The sequence below is a fragment of the Epinephelus lanceolatus genome, chromosome 22 (assembly GCF_041903045.1).
Source record: "Epinephelus lanceolatus isolate andai-2023 chromosome 22, ASM4190304v1, whole genome shotgun sequence".
NCBI lineage: Eukaryota > Metazoa > Chordata > Actinopteri > Perciformes > Serranidae > Epinephelus > Epinephelus lanceolatus.
The window spans coordinates 22,097,217-22,118,686 of NC_135755.1; the positions used below are offsets into that span (position 1 = coordinate 22,097,217).

The window sequence follows — 21,470 nt, forward strand, 5'->3', positions numbered from 1 at the left end:
TGAAGAATGTGATTCTGGTTCATTTATGTATCAGGGACACAACATCAATTTGATGTATATATACCAGATTTAGTCAAATGACTAGACTAGGTTGATAGACAAACTAGAGTAACCAAAAATCAGATAAAACAACATCAAGGTACATAGGGTAGGTTATAACATAAAAAAGCTAATAAAACTGACACAGAGCAGACACAAGCACATATCACCATAATAACTGTTGACGTAGACCTGTTGTCCTCGTTCGTGGACACTTTTTTGTGGCATCTAGTGGTAGCAAACCACAATACAAATCCATGTAAAAACAAGATGGCAGCCATCTCTGCAGCTGATCCCGAAACAAAAGTGGACTAGGTCCAAAACCTGATCCCATTTTATGGTTGAAACTTGTTTATTTATGATTAATAAAGTTTGTAGTTTGACATGGCAACAAATTTGACCAATTTTAGCAACAGTAACAAGCTAAGACGCTTGCTAAGGAAGTACTCGTTTGAAGACATGACAAGCTTTATTATCATCTCATTTTAGGATGTTGGGACTTAATTATAAAAATGCATACCAAACAAAAATTCAGGTCTCAGGAAGTTATATTCATAGACAAAGGACTTAAAGGTATAATCCTAATATTAGCAATCTAAATCAGGACTCCCTGGAAGAAGAGATGTCATATCTAAATGGGACCTACTGGCTCAATGAAGGAGAAATTGACTTTAAAAAACTACATTAAATCAAACATAGCTTTGACATTTCTGTATTTATTTGCCAACTAGGGATGCACAATAATATCGGCACAATGTATCGTCCGATATTGGCTTTAAAATGAGCTATTGGAATTGGCAAACATGCTTTTTCTCATTTTGCACAATGAATAAATATATACACTGAAAAGTATTGTATTTCATGTCTCCATCTGCTGATGGGCCATGAAGATAAGAGTATTCATGTATAATATGATGTTAATTCCACTACAGAAGAGACTTGATGATCACTGAACTTAGGTGGAGTAAAAAATGGATATATTGATGTCGGCATCGGTTATCGACCAAATTAGTTGTTATATATCAGCGTATTGGATATGACATCTAATGTTGTTTATCCCTACTGCCAACATATACACTGATACCAATTGAGGATCCAAATGAATACACCCACTGAAAAATAATTATAATATACATATTCCTTAAAACAATAAAAAAATTGGTGGTACAGTGGTTAGCATTGTCACCTCGCAGCAAGAGGGTTCCTGGTTCGAACAGAGGGTGGGTGGGTTCAAAGTTCAGGGTTTTCTCTGGGTACAGTCCATGTCTATGTGTCAGCCCTGTCTGGTGACCTGTCCAGGGTGTACCCCGCCTCACCCAGTGTCAGCTGGGTTAGGTACCAGCCCACCCAACACTTAAACGGTTACGGAAAATGAATGAATGACTGAATTATAAGTCCATCTTTATTTACAACAATGCCCAGGGCAGCGTCTTCACAAACCATCCAAAAATAAATAAATAAATAATAATAACCGTACAAAAACTGTCCTCTTAACATGTGCTGTATATTTATTTTGTGGGAATGGTATTTTGCTAATAACACTAATTAAATGCATTTTTTTGCTAATTTGTATCCCCAAAAAACATTTTTCTGTATGTATAAGATTAAAAAAACGCACTTTCTAAATGTGTTTTAAAATCAGACTAAAGGAAAAGGGGAATAAAATAAAGTCAAAGGTCTCAGCTCTCCACAGATGAAATAGCTGTGTGCATGTTTGACAGACTCAGTATGTTATTGGTCAGAAAATATTGTGTTGGTTTTCCACATTAGCGTACAGTGACCGAGACAACCCAATAAAGAGAGTATTTATTATTTGAGGAAGGATGGGTGGGCCACATGGTGACGTTTTTGGGGAGAAAAAAGGCCCTCCTGTGCGTCCCCCTAAAAACGCCCCTGTGGCTTGCGGAACCAATTAAATCCCCTCTCGCTGCGTACATGCCAACATGAACACCGACATAAACACGCTTCATTAACCCTCGCCGTGACGATCTCCGGTTCGCGTTGAGAGTAAGTATCTAAACGGGATGTAAAAACGTTGTTTCGCTGCCAACATTGACGACGTCGGGGGTGGGGAGGGGGGGACTAGTTTCCCTGCTCGGTCTTCATCCAGCTCGCTGCTAACCCACCTATTTAAACAGGGCTGGAGTGCAAATGGCAGAGCAGGAGGAGCAGCAGATAACAGCGCTGGACACGCCGGTGACTGGTCCGTCGGACACGGGGCGAGCGGTGGCTCTTGCCCGGCTATTGCACCACGAATGTAGTCGTCTGCTCCAGCTATTCGTGAGTTATCAGTTTACACACTCGTCCTGCTTACCTCACACTCGTCAGGCGGTGTGACACACTCCCCTTCCCGTTACTTGTGGCTTGCTTTCACACGAGCATGTTTTTGTACTGAGGCTGTAGTAGCTACCTGTCGCGTTTCACTTATGTGTTTTACTGTATGTACATTAACATTCACCAGTGTGCACTTGTGTATTGTTAAAAAAAGGATGCTGTGGTGCAGTGTAATCATACTAAAAGACCCTCCTCCCCCTTCCTCCACCTCCCCTCCCCTCCATTTTCCCTGGGGTGCTTAATGGATAAAGTGTATTGGATTTTTTCCTGCTGTCATGCCTCTGTGCCTCATCTTCCCTTCAGAACACCTTTTAATCGATCAATATAATCAATACCTCTGTCACTCAGTGTTAAATTTGTAATTGAGTTCAAATAAAATTAAAGGCACAAGTGCAAGGCTATACAAGCACCTTGCATGTGTTTGCTCTGCGCCCAAGTGGACACCTCTTCTCTCGTCCCTTTCAGAAAGAAAGGGAGACCTTCTTGTCGGACACCACCCCTGATGGAGGACGCTTGGTGTCCCCGTCCCCAGACTCGGAGGAGCCTAGCACGGAGCAGCAGGTGCGGTTGCTGCACTCAGCTCTGCGGCAGTGCCTGGGGCTGATCCACTGTGTCATCCTGAAGGAAGAGGAGGAGTGGGGTGAGCTGGAGGGCGACTACGAGACCATGAGGAAGAACGTCCGACTCCGCCTGGAGCACCTGCTCTTCAGCACCAAAAGTCTGGTGGAGACCGAGAACATGACCCTGGAAGTCACCCCAGACCATCAGTGCAATGAGGTACTTTGTCATGATTAGTTTTTATTTCTACATACACGCACAGAAAAACACAATGTACTTAAGTATTTTTATGTGAATTAATTTCAAATAAGGTCTACACTGAAAAGCATTCCAAAGGCACTGCTACAAATCTCAAGTTTATCCTGGTAAATCATCACGTATAACCCACTTAAAGTGTCTTGCAGTCTATTTATGTGCAGCCTGTATTTTCCTATTGAATTCTTATTTTGTTGTGTGTGGAACGTTCCTGGGCACAGCGCGTAGGTAAGGTCGAGACTCATAAATCAGTAGCAACCAGGTGCCAGACTGTAAGCAGCACACATCCAAGAGGAAGCTACAAATATCATGGACACAGCGCCAGAACAAAAAAGACAAGTATAGGGAACGAGAGTAAATCTGGAGTTGGATTTTACTTTCACTTTCAGTGGTGATATTGTTTACCAACAAGAACCAACAATTCCTGCGTAGTATACCTTTAAACATTTTGTGTGTGTATACTCGTTCCCAGTGGGACATCAGAGGCCAAAATGCCCTTAGTATGTCATCATTAAGGTGGCCTGCTTTTCTACATGAAGTTCAGTTTTACATCTACACCAAATCTGTTGGAGACATTCAGCACAAACAGGCTCCACAAAGTAGGGTATTAAGAAGCTGTCAGCCCTTTCTTATGTCTTAATAACACAACAATTAAATGGAAAACCTAAAGCCTCAGCAAGGGTGTGACTAAACCCTGTATTATATGAATAATACCCTGAAGTGAATATGACTAATGCTGGGAACAAAGATTCAATCACTGACATAATGGCTTAGATATCCATGATAATCTTTTGGTTTAGTTTAAAGTTGTATAAATCAATAAATACTTTTATATTAACAATGGATTAAATGTTTATTGTGAAAGCTGCCGCTCCTTGTGATGAAACCACTATCTTAGCATCTTTCAGCTTACTGTTTTGGTTTTCAAACCTTCAACTTTACTATTCTGCTTCTCTTTCATAGCATTATTTGGGCCACAACAGGCAGCTTATTACTGTGTAAAAGCTCTGATTAACCCATTTTACATCACCTGCTCAGCACCCAAACAGCAGGCAGACAAAGTTAGTAACCAGCTGGTTAACACAGTGGAGTATTTAGCAGCTAAACAGACAGATATTTCCCTCAGGAGGTGGTGGAGACCCAAACGGAGCTAAAAGTGAAGCTGAATTTGTCACAAACACAGCTGCAATTAGTAACTTTGACTTAGGAACCAAATAGGAACATTGCCCTTATTCTGAAAAAGATAATATTCCTACTGAGCTGTTTACATGTAAAATGAAAATTCATATATGCCACTAATACTCTTCTTCACATGCAAGTGTGCATACTCCAATTAAGGTGTTCTAACATGTCATTTATCACGTCAAAATAGCCTTCTAAAAGGTGGAACAGCTAAAAATGCTTACCATTTTGCTTCTTCGCATCAAAGTAGGATTTGGTGTTGTCATATTTGCACATATCCAAAACCTTGCACATATTCAAAATGTTTGTAAGTAAGGTGTGTTCCGTCATCTGACCAGAAATGTGGGCTTTTCTTTTGGGCATGCATTTCTACTCCAGCCTTGTAAACTGTTGGCGAGTTGGTTTGTGTAGAACCTATCCACGACAACGCACAGAGCTGACCGTAAATTGACAAGAAGCCGTGTGTCGCAAACTGTGGTTAAAACCCCAGCTGGGATGCATATTCCAAATGCGCTGTATGTATGCCCAAAGACTGTTCCTAAACCCAGACTAATACCGGCATGTTCCACATGTCTTAATCGGAAAACGCTACATTGAGAATAAATTCTAATTTGGGAACTCCAAACGGAATATGCTGTTTACATGACTATTGTCATATTCAGGATGATAGTGGAATAGCCATGAGCATGTAAACCATGTCTTATTTTCTGTTCTGTATCTTGGTATAACAAAAGGCGGTGGACATTAAGTTGCTCTCTTCTGTGTAGGAAACTGATGGCGCTGGGGGAGCTTTCGGGCTCAAAATGTGGACCTATCGAGTGCTGCTGGAGCTAGTCCACTGGTCTGACCATGCTGCGCAGACCCTCCATGTCTTACACACAGAGAGGGAAGGAACACAAGAGATCTGATTTTCTTAGTCTCAATCCAACAACGTCTATGAATGAACTCACTCAACACTAACAGCCAGCTTTCCCTTTCATGTATTCCAAATTGAATATTAAGCAGTGTGGGATATACTCTGTGAACACTAGAGGTTATAAAATGTGCTGCTTAACTAAAATCACAACTAAGCTCCTTTAACAAAGCCCTGTAGACAGCTTTTCCCAGACGTTGGTATTTCCACAGCAAGTGCTAAAATGACCTCTAGTTTGCCTCGGTTGCTATTTCCTTTGACAAAGAAGTGAGTGCAGACCTTTAACTGTATAAAGGTTGGTTTGCTTTGTGAAGTGGCAGAGTTAGACTGTTTGAAAATGTATTTTTTTTGTATACAGTGTGTAATTTATTTTTATTTAAATGGATTTGCCTTTGATGACTAATTATCTGCTGTTCCTAACACTCCAATATCTAAGAAACGCTAGAATGTAACCAAAAACACAACTGATAAACTGTGACTGATGTGCAGCTGAATCTGTAGCCATTAGCTATTTTAATAGATCACTGAGCTTTTAATGTCACACCTTATTAACATATCTAATCTAGATAATTCCATATCAGATCTCGTGTTGTCACGTATAGACTGAATGCTTGTAATGTTTATGGTTCGGCACAATCTGTGATGATCAAGTGTCATGTTTGCTGCTCTGGTCACCAAGTTCTCTCCTGATGTTATACTTGAATATGCTGCTGCACCGTTCACAAGTTTGAACTGTAAATACAGTCGTTCTCAAATCTTTTCTGTCATGCCCCTCTTAGGAAGGAGAGAGGAAGTTTGAGAACCACTGTGGTAGATTTTTAGTTTACAGTAGGAATGTACTGTCTCGCCAAATGTATCAAACACACTGCACTCATGACAAGCCCTTTAACATTTCATCAGTAGCTTTTACAGCAACTGTAGAAATCATCATTTGCTTTTTCACTAGTTAGACCTCCAAACCAACATATCCTTAATGTGACTTTGACTAGTAGCAATTTCAGTTCTCACCAGTCAAAATGTCAATTCTTGATTCTTAGTTAAAATGACCACTGTAGTTATCTGTTACTTAATTACAACTAATTAGCTTTTACCATTGACTTCTATTCAAAGTCATTTACAGATGATTAAAATTGTAAAAGGTTAAAATTCCAAGTTGACATATTCATAATATACTTTTCCGCAATGTAATTTTGACTAGTAGCAAGTCCAATTCTCACTAGTCAAAATGTTAATTCTTGATATCAATGATTAATTTATTAGTGTGAATGATCATTGTAGATATCTGTAACTTAATAACAAGTCAACTTTTACTATTGACTTCTATTCAAAGTCATTTACAGATATCTATAATTAAAATATTAACGTGTTAAAATTCCATGTCGACATATCCATAATGTAAGTACACTAGAAGCAATTCCAATTAAATTATTTACAATTCATTTCTCACAAGTCAAAATGTTAATTCTTGATATCAATGATTAATTTATTAGTGGAAATGATCAGTGTAGTTATCTGTAACTTAATTACAACAAGTCAAATTTTACCATTGACTTCCATTCAAACTCAATTGCAGATATTTATAATTAAAATTTTAACAGGTAAAAATTCCACGTTGACATGCCAATAATCTAATTTTGACTCGTAGCAATTCCAATTAAAGATATCTACAAATCATTTCTCACCTGTCAAAATGTTAATTCTTGATAATTCTTGATTCTTTGTTAAAGAGATCATTGTCGTTATCTGTAACTTAATTACAACTACTCAGTTTCTACCATTGACTTCTATTCAAAGTAATTTACAGATATCTATAATTAAAATTTTAACAGATTAAAATTCCAAGTCGACATATCCATAATGTAATTTACCATAGTATAATTTTGACAGTTAGCGATTCTAATTAAAGATATCTACAGTTCATTTGTCACTAGTCAAAATGTTAATTCTTCATACCAATGATTCATTTATTAGTGGAAATGATCATTGTAGATATCCGTAACTTAATTACAACAAGTCAGCTTTTACCATTGACTTCCATTCAAACTCAATTACATATCTATATATATCTATAATTAAGTTTTGACGTGTTAAAATTCAAAGAAGCCATATCCATAGTGTAATTTTGGCTTGTCAGAATTGAATTTAAGATGTCTAAAATTCCATATATATCTGTAATGTAGGAACAATGTACATTTCAGCTACTAAGAATATAATTGTTAATATCGATAATTAACATTTTGACTAGTGAGAATTGAGTTGCAGATATCATTAATTAGAAGTGCACCCAGTCAAAATAATATTATGGATATGTCAACTTGGCACTGTAACACGTCAAAGTTGAATTGTAGATATCTTCAATTGAGTTTTAATAGAAGTCAATGGAAGAAGTTGACTAGTTGTAATTAAGGTACAAATATCTCTCGTGAACATTCACATGAGAAATGAGTTGTAGATATTTTTAAATTGCAACTAATTAAAGTTGGATTATTTATGTCAGCTCAGAATTGTAACTAGTGTAAAATTACGTTTGTCCTAGTAACAGTTTTATCTGCAATGTGTACAATTCCTTCTTATAACTAGGCAGAATTGAATTTTAGAAATCAAAAAAGTGCGACCACATCAATATGCGAATTTAACAGCTGACCAATGGCTTTGTGCTACTTAAATGATATGATGTCCACATATTTGAAATGGTTTGTTGATATGCCAGACATATCAGAAATACATTTGTTGACATCTGGAATGATAAATTACATTTCCACTAGTGGGAAATTAATTATAAATATCTGCAATTGTTATTTTTACTGGTGAAAACTGAGTTACTGATATCTATGATTAAATAAAATTAAGATATCTGTATATCACTTTTAACTAAATGTAATTTCTACATGTTTAAATATGTTTTTAACATTGTTAAAATTGTTTTACAGATATCTTCGACTAACATATTAACTAGTCAAAATGACATTTTGACATGTTCAAATATCATCTCCACAAGTGAAAACAAAATGGCTCCTCGTCAGTCCTGCTGATGAAACGTTAAAGGGCTTGCCATGCTGCACCACAACAACTTCATGGTACCGTTCAATGCCTGATGCAGCATAGACCCACTGAGTGAATGAACTGTGACTTCCAGACTTGTTGGTATGGTGGATTTCTTACTGCCGTGTTTTTCCTTTATCTCCGTGATGAATAACTGGATGTGCATTAAAGATTATAACAGTCGTAACCCTTGTGTTTTGTTCACATTAGCTTTTTTACACTCCATTGCTGCCTGTGTGTAATGGTTACATCAAAGATAATGATAACAGATGTGAAATCAATCATTTTTTTTCTTTGTAATTATTTGGTGTCACTTTAATTAAGATATTCCTAATTTCCTAGCTGTGAAATTACATATACTGTATATTGCAGGGACAATTAAGACAGGATTTTTATGGTCTCCTTTTGTCTTCCAAAATGTCCTCCTTGGACAAAGAGATCTGTGTTATACTATATTCTGCAGAGTGATTCTGCTTATCTTTGGGGTCAGGTTGGATTCAGTTAAAACTTATCGTATTAGCACATATTTTTGGGATTTGGGGGAGTTGTCCTGCACCCAAAACTAAGTCAACACTAATCATACACAGAACATATGAATTTACATTGTATTTAGCCATGTTTTACACAGTGGTGAAAAGTAACTAAGTGCATTTACTCAAGTACTTTAGTTGAGTATTTCCATTTGATGCTTCTTTATATTTGTTTTTGACTCCAACACATTAATGTGACACCTAGAATGACTAGTTAATTTTCAGATTAAATTTAGCATAAAAAACACAACAAATATAGAATATAACACGTGGGCCTGTGGGCGGACTATGAGACAAAGGGTCCCTGGGCACAGATATGTAAAAGGCCCCACCACTTCTCCCACACAGGAGCAAGACACACAGACTATGTTGTGATTTTGCATCTTTTTTTTGTGCGTGTTTGTAATCGTTATGCATCTGTTTGGGGTTTTGTGTCTCTCTGAGGTCATTTTTTTTGTGTTTTGGTCATTTTGTGTCTGTGGTTGTTTTGCCTCTTTTTGTAGTTTTGTGTTTCTTTGCAACTCCTTTGCAACTCTTTGTGGTCTTTTTGTGTCTCTTTGTAGTCATTATTAAACTCTTTCTGGTCAGTACATATTAATTTGAATGGCATTTTGCAGGTGAAGGCCACGGGTGCCCCCAGACTCTTTGGGCCCATGAGCCTGTGCCTGGTCAGTCTGTGCAGTAATCCATCCATGCCTGAAGCTCTAAAGCTTGGGATACAGTGGACTGAAACTATTAACCTTATAGAAAACTAACTCCACCACGACCAGCTACAACAGTAACATTCAACTCATGCATTGCTGCATTACTATTAACAATCTAATAATGTTTTTCATAATACCCCATTCCTACAGCTTAAGGCAAGTGGGATTTAAGATTTTTTTAAAGACTTATTGCCACTCAGAATGAAATCTAAGACCAATTTTACAATACGCAAAAGTGAAGAAAAGACAAAACACTAGGTACTTGGGGCAGGGGAAAAAATTGCCAAAATATTTATTGTAACATTAAACCTTTTGGTGACGTTAACGTGAGAAGCATTTAGTTAAATATATATATATATATTATTAAAGGATACCACTCAGTATAACTCATTTTCAGGTTGTACAATGCAACATCAGAAAAAATGTGATTAATAAAATCCTACTTTTTCTAGTGATGTGTTTACATTTGTTAAGGTTATCATTACATCATCTGCATAAAGCGCTAATTTATATAATTTTTTCGTCTTCCCCCATTCTTATTTCTTATATATTTTTGTTTTGTCTAATCCTTTCACCTAAGGGTTCCATACACAGTGCATGCTTTGTGGTGAAAAGGGATCACTTTGTCATTGACTACATTATTTTTAATGCTGTTATAAATTTATTATGGAATCCAAAAGCCTTGCATGTATCAAATATGCTGTGACAAACTGCTGTGACAGTCAGTTGAAGGCTTTTTCAGCGTCTAGGGTCAACATTAGCATCTGCATTATTAAGGCTTTTTAAAGATTTATTTAAGACATTTTTAATCCCAATTGAGGCAGTATTTTTTTTAGATTAATGCCTTTTAAGACTTTAAGGGTGAGCAGGAACCCTGAACATAATGTATAGTTGCAGAGGACATTTTTCTGCAGAATATGTGCTTTTACTTGTGATACTTGTAGAACATTTTGTTGATAAGACTTTTGTACTGTTATGTAAGTAGAATTTAAATTACAGGAGTTTTATTTGTGGTGACATTTGTGGTGAAATATGTCCTCGGGTTAACATCATGTTTACAGGAAGTTCTGATAAAAATAATAAATATTATTAAGTATCAAGATAGTAAAACAATGTTAGTTGCCTGTGCTGTTGAGCTGTGAAACAGGGCCCAGTGTGTCTGCAGGACCCTAAACACAACACCAGGATTAACCAGTGTGTGTCTGTAGGCTTCACTTCCATCTGAAACAGGCCTACTTCTTTTCACAGCATTGATTTCACTGCACTTCCACGTGAATAAAAGATAACACGCCCCGCTGCACAGCTCCACAGCTGTATTTTCAATCACTGCATCCACCAAATGTGAGTGTTGAGGTTAGAGGTTTCCCTCAGAGGTGGGTGCACCCCATTTTACCATTAGAACCCCAAAGGATGTTGTGCACATGCGCGTTGTGCAATCTACCGGAGCGCGAGAGGTAGGGAAGGGAGTCCTAATGGCGGAGAATGTACGGTCGCCTTTTGACTACCGGGAGCCACCGACCCTCGACAGCGACGGGGATGGGAGCAAACCGCCGCCGCCACGGGGGTGAGTGAGCACGGCCGGCCTCCGGTTTGCCCTCGCGCGGGGTCGTTTTCACCGGGGATTTGTGAGCAAAATGCAAGAGCCTGAGACGCACGCGCTGTGAGCGTGCACGTTTGTTTAGTTAACGTTAGAAGCCTTTATTCGCGTGCATGATTTGAGCGTTATAATGGAGAAAACGGAGCAGGGGAAGTGGTTTTTCTGTGATTTTTGGTTGCGTCTGTCGTGTCCCGTGGGGCTGCGTCTCCCCCTGGCCGCCTCGGCTCACATTTAACCGCCAGCCTTTTATTTCTTGATGTTTTGACGGGACATGAGTCTGAGCGTTAGCTGCTAGAAGCTAACAGGCTAGCTGTGGTTTAGCATTCACGTTAGCATGCACCCAGCAGGAATCATGAGCTGTGTATGTCGCTGGCCAGTCATCGGCTCTCTTGTCGATGTCTTGCCCTGTCATGTCAGGCTTTTTAGACTGCACATCCCGGAACATAATATCCAGCAAACCTCGTCACGGCGGTGTTATAATGGTCTACACACTGCTTGAATGCTCAGCTGGTGCAGATCATGACTCGTGGCTTGTTTGGCTTTGAGTAAACAAAGTTGCTGACCATGACTAAAATGCACCCGAAAACAGTTGCCTGTCACCCGGCTCGCTGAATTAGGGACGCTTTGTTGTGCTAATCAGTCCTCTGTTAGTGCTTTTATTCATTTATGACGTGATTGCTTAAAGGGGTGGGGCCATGTCCAATATTTTGATTAAAAATCATACTGATGATCAAGATAGCTGAAATCAGTTTCCACTCCAGCTGCCTGGCGACACAAGATATGAGTTCCTCAATCATGGTCATTGATCACCACATCAGATCAGGGACTGATTTACACCTGGATTGTCAGGTAAACCTGCTGGAAGCTAGCATTCATGTGGTACCTAATCACCTAATCACCATCCTAAGATAAAGGATGGTGGTCAGGCTGTAGTTATTATAGTGTCTGTAAAATGCACTTAATGAACTGACACCTGTGTGCAGTCAAAAACATGTAGTGCAGAAATAATCGCTGGATAAGACAGTAGACAGATATTGTCAGTAATTTTAAGTGTTAAGTCCTAAGATTGATTTTAGTTGCCAGGTACTATATTTGGGAAGCAGCTCCTTGGCTTCTCTGATGTGTACATTTTCAGAATAATGCTGGTTGCCTGTAAAAATACAATAATGAAAAAATGGTTACATCACACCACTTTAATTAACTGGTTTAAGGTGATGCATGAAATTTATATTATGGAAAAATCAACCTTTGAACTGAGACTAAAGACAGCTTTATTTGAAAAACATTGGAAAGGGTGGGCTGAATTTATTAAGCCATATAGAACAGACTTCAAATAAAAGTTGTATAGACAGTGCTGGCTGATGTACCGAATGAATCAGTGTACTGTTGTTAATATCCTGAATGATGTTAACTCTATGTGTCCTGTCCTGCTGTGAGCTCCTGGAGGTGATGCCTTCAATGGGCAACTCAGTGTAAAACACCCAAACTAGATACTCCAAGAGGTGCAGTGATACACTGTGATACTGCCAGAATCCTAAGATTCGTCATAGATTAATGGTCTGTTAATGGTAGAATTAATCAGCAGACTATCTCACAGTAATTAATTAACACTAAGGCCAAATTATGCGCCTTGATGTAGGTGATATGTCTCCTTCACCTTTTATATATGTTTCAGGGTCTGCTTTTCTTCTACCATACTCTGAATATCCAAGCCTCTTTATATACAATATGTAGGATGTCTACAGATGAAATTTTCTAAATGTCTTTGTTTTGGTTGCTTGTCAAATCAAAGTGGATCTTAAGCAGAAAAAAACAACAGGCACCCCTGCTGCCATCATCACTAGTTAGGTAGTTCGTAGCCTTATTGTTGTTGTGGATGAGTCACCTACCTGAGAGAAATGTTTCATGAACAGATTAAAATGCTGCTTTGCCACAGGTATCACATGCTCGGCTCATTTCGGCTGCCCTCCGCTGGAATATTTACAGGAGGAAAGTCTCGAGCGCCGCTTTGTCTGAACGTATCATTATGCTAAATGAAGCTCTGGTTTTGTTTTTACAGGCGAGTGTGTGGGAGAAAAAGGAAGGGGACACCTGTGAAGGTGTGTGACCGAGCGTATGTAACAGAAGATGAGGAGGAGGAGAGCATGTCAGAACACAGCTACAGCCCTGGTATATATATATAGAAACACTCACACACATTTTGCCACCTGCTGTCTGTGTTGTTATCCACTCTTGTGCTTATAGAAAACAAGTGTATTGTAGTAAGGAGAGCCACCTTCCATCTATCAAACATAAGGCCTGTGGTTTGTGATGAAGCACTTAAGATGTGCTACATTCTAATAGTCCACTCTGTCCCAGGTGACGGGCAGTACCCAGAGGGTGCAGAGGACCGCCTCCCTCCACCTGGCAGTCCCTACTACCTGCCTGATCCCACCCAGCTCTGGTAAGGAGGACCTTCGCCATAGCAACTGTGCTCGGATGCTCTCTTTACATTTAGGATCCATATTGCTAACGTTTATTAATGTTTTCCAGTGTGCCAGAGTTGGGGGAGGAGGGAGCGAGCGGTGTTCGGGGACCCGTCCTTTTCCATCCGCCACCCAACTGCCGGATTCGAGAAGTGCACTGTGGGACCCAGGTGCGCTTGGTTGTCATAGCAATCCGAGACATCGCCAAAGGGGAGGAGATCACAGTGGACTACAGCCTGACGGACTGGGGCGAGAATGCAATGGTGAGCTCCTCACTGGTGATGTTGTGTATTTTTCTGATTGTCAGCAATTCCCATGATAAGAGTGTGCATGTATAATATGATGTTAATTCCACTACAGAAAAGACCTAATGATAACTAAATTTAGGTAGGGAAAAAATTGGATATATCGATATTGGTATCGGTTATTGGTCAGAGGAATTGTTACATAAGGGTATATCAGATATTGGCAAAAAATCTAATATCGTGCATCTCTAGTAATTTTAAGTAGGTCAGTATAAACTGAACAGTTTGCCCCCAAGTATTCAGTAAATACGAAACAAAAAATGATGTCACTGTCCTTAAGTTAAGTTTAAGTAACAGTAACTCAGTGAGGTTAAGATTTTGTGACTCTCTATATAGTATATAAATTAAGTCAACAGGTGATTTCAACCATTATTAAAAGTAACCACATAATTTTACTTCTTTCCTTCCCTCTCTTTTGAAAAAATCCAAAAAGATTGAGGTTTTTTTTCTCCACCTGGACCTGCCATTACTCCTCGACTCTTTCTGCTGTATGTGTCACTCAGTGTGACCATCAGACTCCCTGCACACATGTGTGCAGAGACCTGGGTTTATTTTTAAAAGGCTTTTTGTTGAGAAGACTATCGCACATTCACACTTGTTGTTAAGCTTCAAGTGCATTAGGTATATGACAAAATGAAGTGGCGACATCAATTCTTGCATGTGCACGGCGAGAAAGTAGAAGGAAAAATAGAGACGCCATGCTGCTGCCAGATTGAGTTTACTCTGAGTAGCAAGTCACTAAAAGGGTCTGAAAAGTCTGAGGCTGTTCATGAAATATTCGGGACGCCCATGCCTGGCAGCGCTGCGGTTTTCACGCTTCTGAAATCACTCCTCTTTTTGGAATTTAACTTCTCTACCGTGGCAGTGGTAGCAATTTACTGTCAGCCCTGCTTGTTGTTGCTGTGCATAACGTTATGGCGTCATTATGTCCGCAAGTCAGAATATTGCCAACTTCATGATATGAATGTTTTTTATCATGTTAAAAATTATACTGGTATTATTGTAGACAATATGTTATGGCTCACTCCTAATTTGTTGTCAGTAACAGAACAAACTTAATCACCTCTTCAACTTTAAATGTGATAATATAAAATGTAGATCCTGTTGATGTAGCTACATGTTGAACTAACGTGGTGTGTTTTAATTTGAAATCCATTTGACCAGGAGGAAGAGGCCGGCCCCCACCCACTGTCCCTCTCTGTTTCTGATTACCTTACCCCCTCCTGGTCATTGTCACCTTCATCCTCCCCACTCACCCACTCTGAGCCCAGTGACTCAGACCGTGAGGAGGACGAAGAGGAGGAAGACGATGATGATGATGACGACGATGAAGAAGAGGAAATTGAGGAGATAAGGGGCCGAATGCTTCGCCGCCGCAAGAAGCGCAAGCTGCCCGCGACAGTCAATTCCAAGAAGAAGAGCACACCCACCTCCTCCAGAGGCCCTGGGCGCCCCTGCTCATCCTTTTCCCGCCCGGCCCCTGTAGCACCCCCTGCCAGATCCCAGTCCCAGCCCCCAGTCAGCGGCCTGACAACCCCGACCACCAACATCAACAACAATATTAACATAAACATTGGCAGCTCTAGCGGCACCACAGTGAGCCGGCGGCAGCACTGCCCGTACTGTGGCCGCCACTATCGCTCTCTGGCACGCCACCTGGAGAAGCACCATGCCAATCAGCCAGAGGTCAGGACAGCCATGGAGCTGGCACACATGCACAGCTCTTCAAATGGCAGTGCCTCGCACCCTCACCCCTCATCGTCCTCCGCCTCGGCAGCTCACAGTCATTCCTTCGCTGTCCCTCAGTCCTCAGCCTCCAACCCCTCTCCACCCTCTCTCTTCTCCAGGGAGAGGGAATCTCCAGCCACACGCTCGAGCACAGGCGCCGTCTCTTTCTCCCTCTCGCTTTCGCCACCGCCTTCTGCTCAGCCTGCAACCACCAAGAAGGGGCCTAGCTTACCACTGCCTAGCACAAAACGCCCCGCGCCCCCGATGGTGGCACGAGTCAAGAGTCCATCACCGCCTCCCCCGTCTACTCCCAGAAGGGGTCGACGGATGAAGAGAGAAAAGCATGAAGAGCAGCAAAAGGTGGAGGTGGAGAGCTCGAGAAGCCAAGAGGAGCTGGTTCCACCTCCTACTCCAGAGCCAGACATCGATCCAGATGAAGATCTGGAGCTGAGTGGAGACGGAGAGGAAGATGCACCAGAGGAGAAGAATGGAGAGATTGTAAGGTGTGTGGTAGGATTATTGTATTTTTTATTGCACTGTTGTGAAAACACTTTCTGTAGTCTTATTACCAAATAGTATTTATTGTTTGGGGTTGTGCTTTGTGGTCTCAGCTGCTATTTTAAAATCATGTCTCCCCCTCTCTCTGTCACTTCCAGCACACAGAGACATCACATGTCTCCGCTGCTCTCCTCCCTCTCCTGTTTGGTCCTCTACCTCCGTCGCCAGCAGCACTCCTCCTTCCTCTCTCTAACCCGTTCTCCTCACTCCGCCGAGGCCTGGCGCCTGCTCTGCCATTCCAGCCTCTCCCTTCTCATCCTCTACAACCGCCACCGGGAATGCGAGGTGGCCAAGCTCACTGTCCAGGACTACCGCAACCGTGTCACCCCCGTGGCCAGCTCCAGCAACAGCTCCCCCTCTGGCATGGAAGCCCTGCTGTCCCCCTTTGAGCGCCAGGTCCTCTGTAACCTTCCCCGGGCTGGTGTTTTGGGCAAGCGTGGTCGCATCCAGCCGCTAATTCTCCTGCCACACTGTGAGTCCTGCCTGGACCTGCTCCTTCAAACCAGCCCTAATGTGGGCGTGGACCCAGAAAGCCCCTATGTCTTCTCCCGACCCTACCACTCTCCTGCTACACCGCTAAGGGGCACGGACCTTCTGAGAAACCTGGCACGATCTAGCGGGGCCAAGAACCCTGGTGCACTGACAGCAACGCGTGTGCGGCGGCAGGTAGCAATACTTACTCAACTGCTACTATTAGAGGAGGGTGAGGGCCAGGGGGGAGCCACCAAACGGCTGGAGGACTTCCTGGAACGAGAGTACCACGTGACCCAGAACTGCTCCGCTATCATACGGGATCCAGCACTGATGGGTCGTGTGGGTCGTGTTGTTCTTTATGGAGAGAAGGAGGGCGTGCTTTTCAGAGGGATGAGCCTGCAGCACATCTGCCTCGAGTTGGATGGTAAGGAGTTACATCAGCCTTTTTCTGTCTTCAGGGGAAAATTTTGAAGCCACTTGGGCCTGCCAGGTATTTTAGGCATGCAGTGTTCATTGCAGGTTCCTTTTTTAAGGTTGAACACCCAGCGTCTGTTTTGAATAATGCAAAGTATTAATGGGAGCTATTGATGGATGATGGATTGGACTATGGGAAGAACGTCAGCTTCTGCAGCTGAGATCTCACAACTAGGGATGCACAGATTGTGAAATTGTGGGCTGACACCAGTACAGATGTTTATCATAATTACCTCTCAAATATCAGTTTTGTGTTGCTGTAAAAGAACAGCAAAATTTCAACAAATTTCTGTAATTGACCTTGGCCCAATACTCAGTTTTACTAGAGCTTGAACACATCATCATGTAACTCAGTGCAACCTTCGTTAGGTGTTAGTTTCAGTCACTAGCTGCTAACAGCTAACATCAGATAGCTCTCCTCCTGACAGTGTTAACACAGATTTATTCTTTACAATGTAGCATTGTCAGGAAAACAAAAGATTGTGTCTCCTGACGAGCTGATGGTGAGTTTACTGTATCTGTTCATCCCAAACACATTTTCTGTTGTCCCGAGGACCGCATTAGAGTCGAGCCCTGCTTTTTAGACTGCACAGAATTGATGTGACACAACAGAAAAACTTCAGCCACCACCGTCAGTGAATGTCATCTTATTTGCCGATAGGCCGATGGCTGTCAACAAGGCCAATATCTTATGCTTATGTTCGGCCGACAAATCGCTGCATCCCTACTCAAAACCTCTTTGAAATAAACAAGAACTACGTGCTTTGCTGGATACTGCCATGCTTGAGAAAATGTTTTTTTGTGCGGTATGTGAGTGAGTGTGCACTTGCGATTTTGATGAACTCACCCTTTATGTATTTTATGCTGTATTATGTTGTTGACTATTTCTTGGCCTGCAGCAGTAATTTCCTCAAGTCTGGTTGTCATCATGAGGTTGCTAGGTAACCAGCACAGACTCCAGGAAGTCACTGTGCCCAGGCCAAGAAATAGTCTGGCACATAACCCACTATAAACCAAAAATGTGTCATTTTTACTTTTCTGTTTTTGCGGGGATTAAATAAACAAGATATGATGTGTTAATTAGTAATTGGTGAGAAAAAAAAAATTCACGCCATTACATTCTGTATCCTGCACCTCAGTCAAGTTGCACTGTAATTATGGCTGGAATATAACCGATGTAAGACACTATTTAAAGACTGCACCATTACATTCAGAAAAAAAAATGTTTTTGAGTTGAAGAAACCTTAATTCCACAAATTTGCCAGATTTTATTAATACTTCACCATCTAAATGACCATTTGTATATCAGTTACTCAGCCCATGCTACAGTGAAGAAAACTTGTTTTCTCACATGCCTCTGATGAACGGAGAATCCAAAAACAGAGAAAATGCAAGTCTCATTTATGTGGTCGTATGCTCAGTATTTCTCGTTCCTTTTCCAACGAGGAACTGAACTAAGGCCCGATCCCAATACCCCCCCTTGTCCACTACCCCTTAGCCCTTGGCCATACCCCTAGCCATTGCCCACTACGCCTTGGCCCTCGAAATGAAGCAACAAAGAGTAGGGGTTGAAATCTTTCCCTAGGAAGTGGGACACCATTCACTACGTCACCGCTTCGGTTACGTTCACGCATACGTAACTATTTTAAACAGGAAGCCGTGAGCCATCTACATTTCCAACCGGCATCTACAGCGGAGTCTCCGGTTGAGTTCATCCTACCGATGGTGTTTGCTGTATTCATCATGCTTCGTTTGATGAACGACAGACGACAGGGGACTTCTGCTACCTAGCTAGCTAACCAGCTAACATTACAAGGCAGCATAGTTACACTAGCTGGCGTGTTATCGTAATGTGAAAAATCCGACAATTTTGCAGAACATGTCAGATGACAGACGCCAGAAAGTGCGAGCTAGCTAGCTTGCTAGCTAACAAGCAACCTGACGACGGTAACGTTAGCTGTGTATGAACTTTTTTCCCCGTCTCTTGCCCAGTGGTAGCCATGGCGACGTCTGCCCCTTGCTGGCAAGTCAGCATCTGAAATCCCTCGCTCCGAAGGGCTAGTTTCATCCCCACTACCCCTACATGCAAAAAGGAATTGTGACACCCCTACCCCTTGCGGGAACGCGCAGATGTAGGGGTAGGGCCAAAGGGGGATAATTGGGACAGGCCCTAACAGTGAAACTTACCTCTTCAAAGCCAGACTCCACTGACAAAAACAGTAATTTTACCTTGCTGAACACGGGACCTGCTGGTCTACCACTGCCTCAATCAGTTTGTTTGTTTGATTTTGGTTAACTACCCTCCATTTCATCTCTGTCCTACAGTCATGTCTGGCAACTCAGCAGACTCCTTCTCAGAAGATTCCGAGGCAGAGGAAGAAAAGGAGGAAGTTAAGGAGAAAGCTGAGGTGATGGTGAAGAAGAAAGGACCAGGGCGACCACCACGGAAGAAGAGAGCGCCCATTCCCACTCCAGTCAGCCCATCAATAGCCAATGTTCATAAGAGAAGATGCATTCCACCCAAATCAGGTAACCACCTGCCACTCACTTCCTTATAAATTTGATGCTACGCTTTTTATTTTCATTCATTGACACAGTGTTACACCTCCTCCTTTATCTCAAAGGGAAGCGTGGCGTGTTGAAGCGCCCCTGGTCAGAGGCCGAGCGTGTAGCAGTGGAGACTCACCTGAAGAGAAACCTCATGGAGCTGCGAGTCCCCGCGAAGGCAGACTGTGAGCGCTGCCTCGAACTCTGCCCTCTGCTGGTGAGCAACCAGCGAGACTGGAGGGCTATCAAGTTTTACGTCCACAACCGCATCCAGCTGCTGAAGAAACAGGGGAGGAGGGAAAGTGCCGCCGCAGTCTGCTAGGGCAAAGCAGAGGCACGGCAGAGGACTCATACCATAATGTATAAACCACCAGCAATCATAATGAAGAGAAAAGGTGGAGTGCAGCTTCTCTTTTTCTTTTCTTGTTGGGGTGCAGTACCTGAGTTTAGGTGCATGCCCCGTCTCATCGCCATGGTCATACGTGAGTAGTGTCATAAAACTGACTAAGCTAAGAAAACAGATGGTTTGCTCCAGTTAAGGATCATTCATACTCAGTGTTGGGGATGTCCAGTGTCTGTTCGAGATGTACTTTTAAGCGTTGGGACAAGATGTACTTTAAAGTGTGAATATGAGTTCAAACAAAGTGAATGCTTTTTTAGACTTATTTTTTATGTCATCCTTACTTTGTTAAAGGTATACTATGCAGGATTGTCGGTTACTGTTTGTAAACACGCCGGCCAGCTAAGGTAAATGTAAAAGCCAACCCCAGATTCACTCTCATTTGGTGTTTTGCCTCACTATATTTGCATTTTTTCGGTGCTGTGTCTCTGAGATGGTTGCTGCGCACAGTTTGGCACCTGGTTGCTACCTTTTCACAAAGCCCTGACCTTACCTGCCTGCTGTGGGGTACACGCCAATAAACATCCTTAGCACAGAAAATATGAAAACACAGGCAGAGGGCAGAGTCTTGCCAGAAAAATACAGCGCAACACACTGTTAGTGGATCATAAATGATGATTAAGAGGGACTGCTTCTGTACAAGAAAATCCTGCATAGTATACTTTAAAAAGTTGATATTGGAGACAGCAGGAGATACAGGAGGGAGAAGGTGACATGAAACAAATGTCCCTGGAGTGACACAGATCCATGAGGCTGCGGTGTGTGTTTTAGACCACTGGGAGACTCCACAGCAAATGGTCCTTGGTCTAACGTTTGCTTTCACTAAAGGCTGACGACCAAACCTGAATGTGTAAAGCTTTGGAAGAAGAAACCAATGGTTCTGATTTTTAAAAATCCCCACAGATAGAATATGTATGTATGTATGAACTTGTATAGTTTGTGTTTGATATTGACTGACATTGTGCCCCCCAACCCCGTGGCGCCCAGCTGACGAGCCTTTTAAAAAGTATTCTTTGAAGTCTAGGACCATGACGCACCTGTTAAGTGGTTCTTGCATACCTCTCTTACCATGGTCATAGTCAGACTATTCTGTATCAAGGCACGCCTACTTGAATTTATTGCGTATCAGAATTTAAAAGAAAAAAAAAAATTCAGAATCAACTTATGGTCTTATTCACAATGTAAATACTTCCTAATCTATGAAAAGTATACAGTAGTGACGGCAAAGTTAGTAATGTGTTACGGTGTATATACTGTAAATACTACCTGTACTTATTAAAGTGTATGACATTTTGCTGTGTTTTCTTAAACTGGATTGTAAAGTGAGTTTTACATTGTCAATACAGAGTGAAACAAAACAGAAGT

At 41.6% G+C, this 21,470-nt stretch overlaps 2 protein-coding genes across 2 annotated transcripts; both read left to right on the forward strand.

Annotated features, from left to right (window-relative positions):
* The first annotated feature begins 1,920 nt into the window (after positions 1 to 1,920).
* On the forward strand, positions 1,921 to 8,510 carry LOC117272736 (uncharacterized). Its single transcript, XM_033651779.2, has 4 exons — positions 1,921 to 2,046; positions 2,178 to 2,319; positions 2,839 to 3,150; positions 5,136 to 8,510. The coding sequence occupies exons 2-4, from the start codon at positions 2,191 to 2,193 to the stop codon at positions 5,274 to 5,276; spliced, it is 582 nt and encodes a 193-aa protein (XP_033507670.1). The 5' UTR covers positions 1,921 to 2,046; positions 2,178 to 2,190; the 3' UTR covers positions 5,277 to 8,510.
* Positions 8,511 to 10,938: 2,428 nt separating this feature from the next.
* LOC117246107 (uncharacterized) lies at positions 10,939 to 21,398 on the forward strand. Its single transcript, XM_033609838.2, has 8 exons — positions 10,939 to 11,121; positions 13,214 to 13,323; positions 13,513 to 13,597; positions 13,687 to 13,882; positions 15,089 to 16,155; positions 16,309 to 17,108; positions 19,484 to 19,687; positions 19,783 to 21,398. The coding sequence occupies exons 1-8, from the start codon at positions 10,979 to 10,981 to the stop codon at positions 20,025 to 20,027; spliced, it is 2,850 nt and encodes a 949-aa protein (XP_033465729.1). The 5' UTR covers positions 10,939 to 10,978; the 3' UTR covers positions 20,028 to 21,398.
* The last annotated feature ends 72 nt before the right edge of the window (positions 21,399 to 21,470 follow it).

Bases quoted from the DNA above. Each gene is read 5' to 3' on its own strand.
- LOC117272736 (XM_033651779.2), top strand. From the start codon at position 2,191: ATGGCAGAGCAGGAGGAGCAGCAGATAACAGCGCTGGACACGCCGGTG. The intron at 2,320-2,838 runs GTGAGTTATCAG...CGTCCCTTTCAG, and splicing joins GTCGTCTGCTCCAGCTATTC to AAAGAAAGGGAGACCTTCTT. The intron at 3,151-5,135 runs GTACTTTGTCAT...TCTTCTGTGTAG, and splicing joins CAGACCATCAGTGCAATGAG to GAAACTGATGGCGCTGGGGG.
- LOC117246107 (XM_033609838.2), top strand. From the start codon at position 10,979: ATGCGCGTTGTGCAATCTACCGGAGCGCGAGAGGTAGGGAAGGGAGTC. The intron at 17,109-19,483 runs GTAAGGAGTTAC...TCTGTCCTACAG, and splicing joins CATCTGCCTCGAGTTGGATG to TCATGTCTGGCAACTCAGCA. The intron at 19,688-19,782 runs GTAACCACCTGC...TTTATCTCAAAG, and splicing joins ATGCATTCCACCCAAATCAG to GGAAGCGTGGCGTGTTGAAG.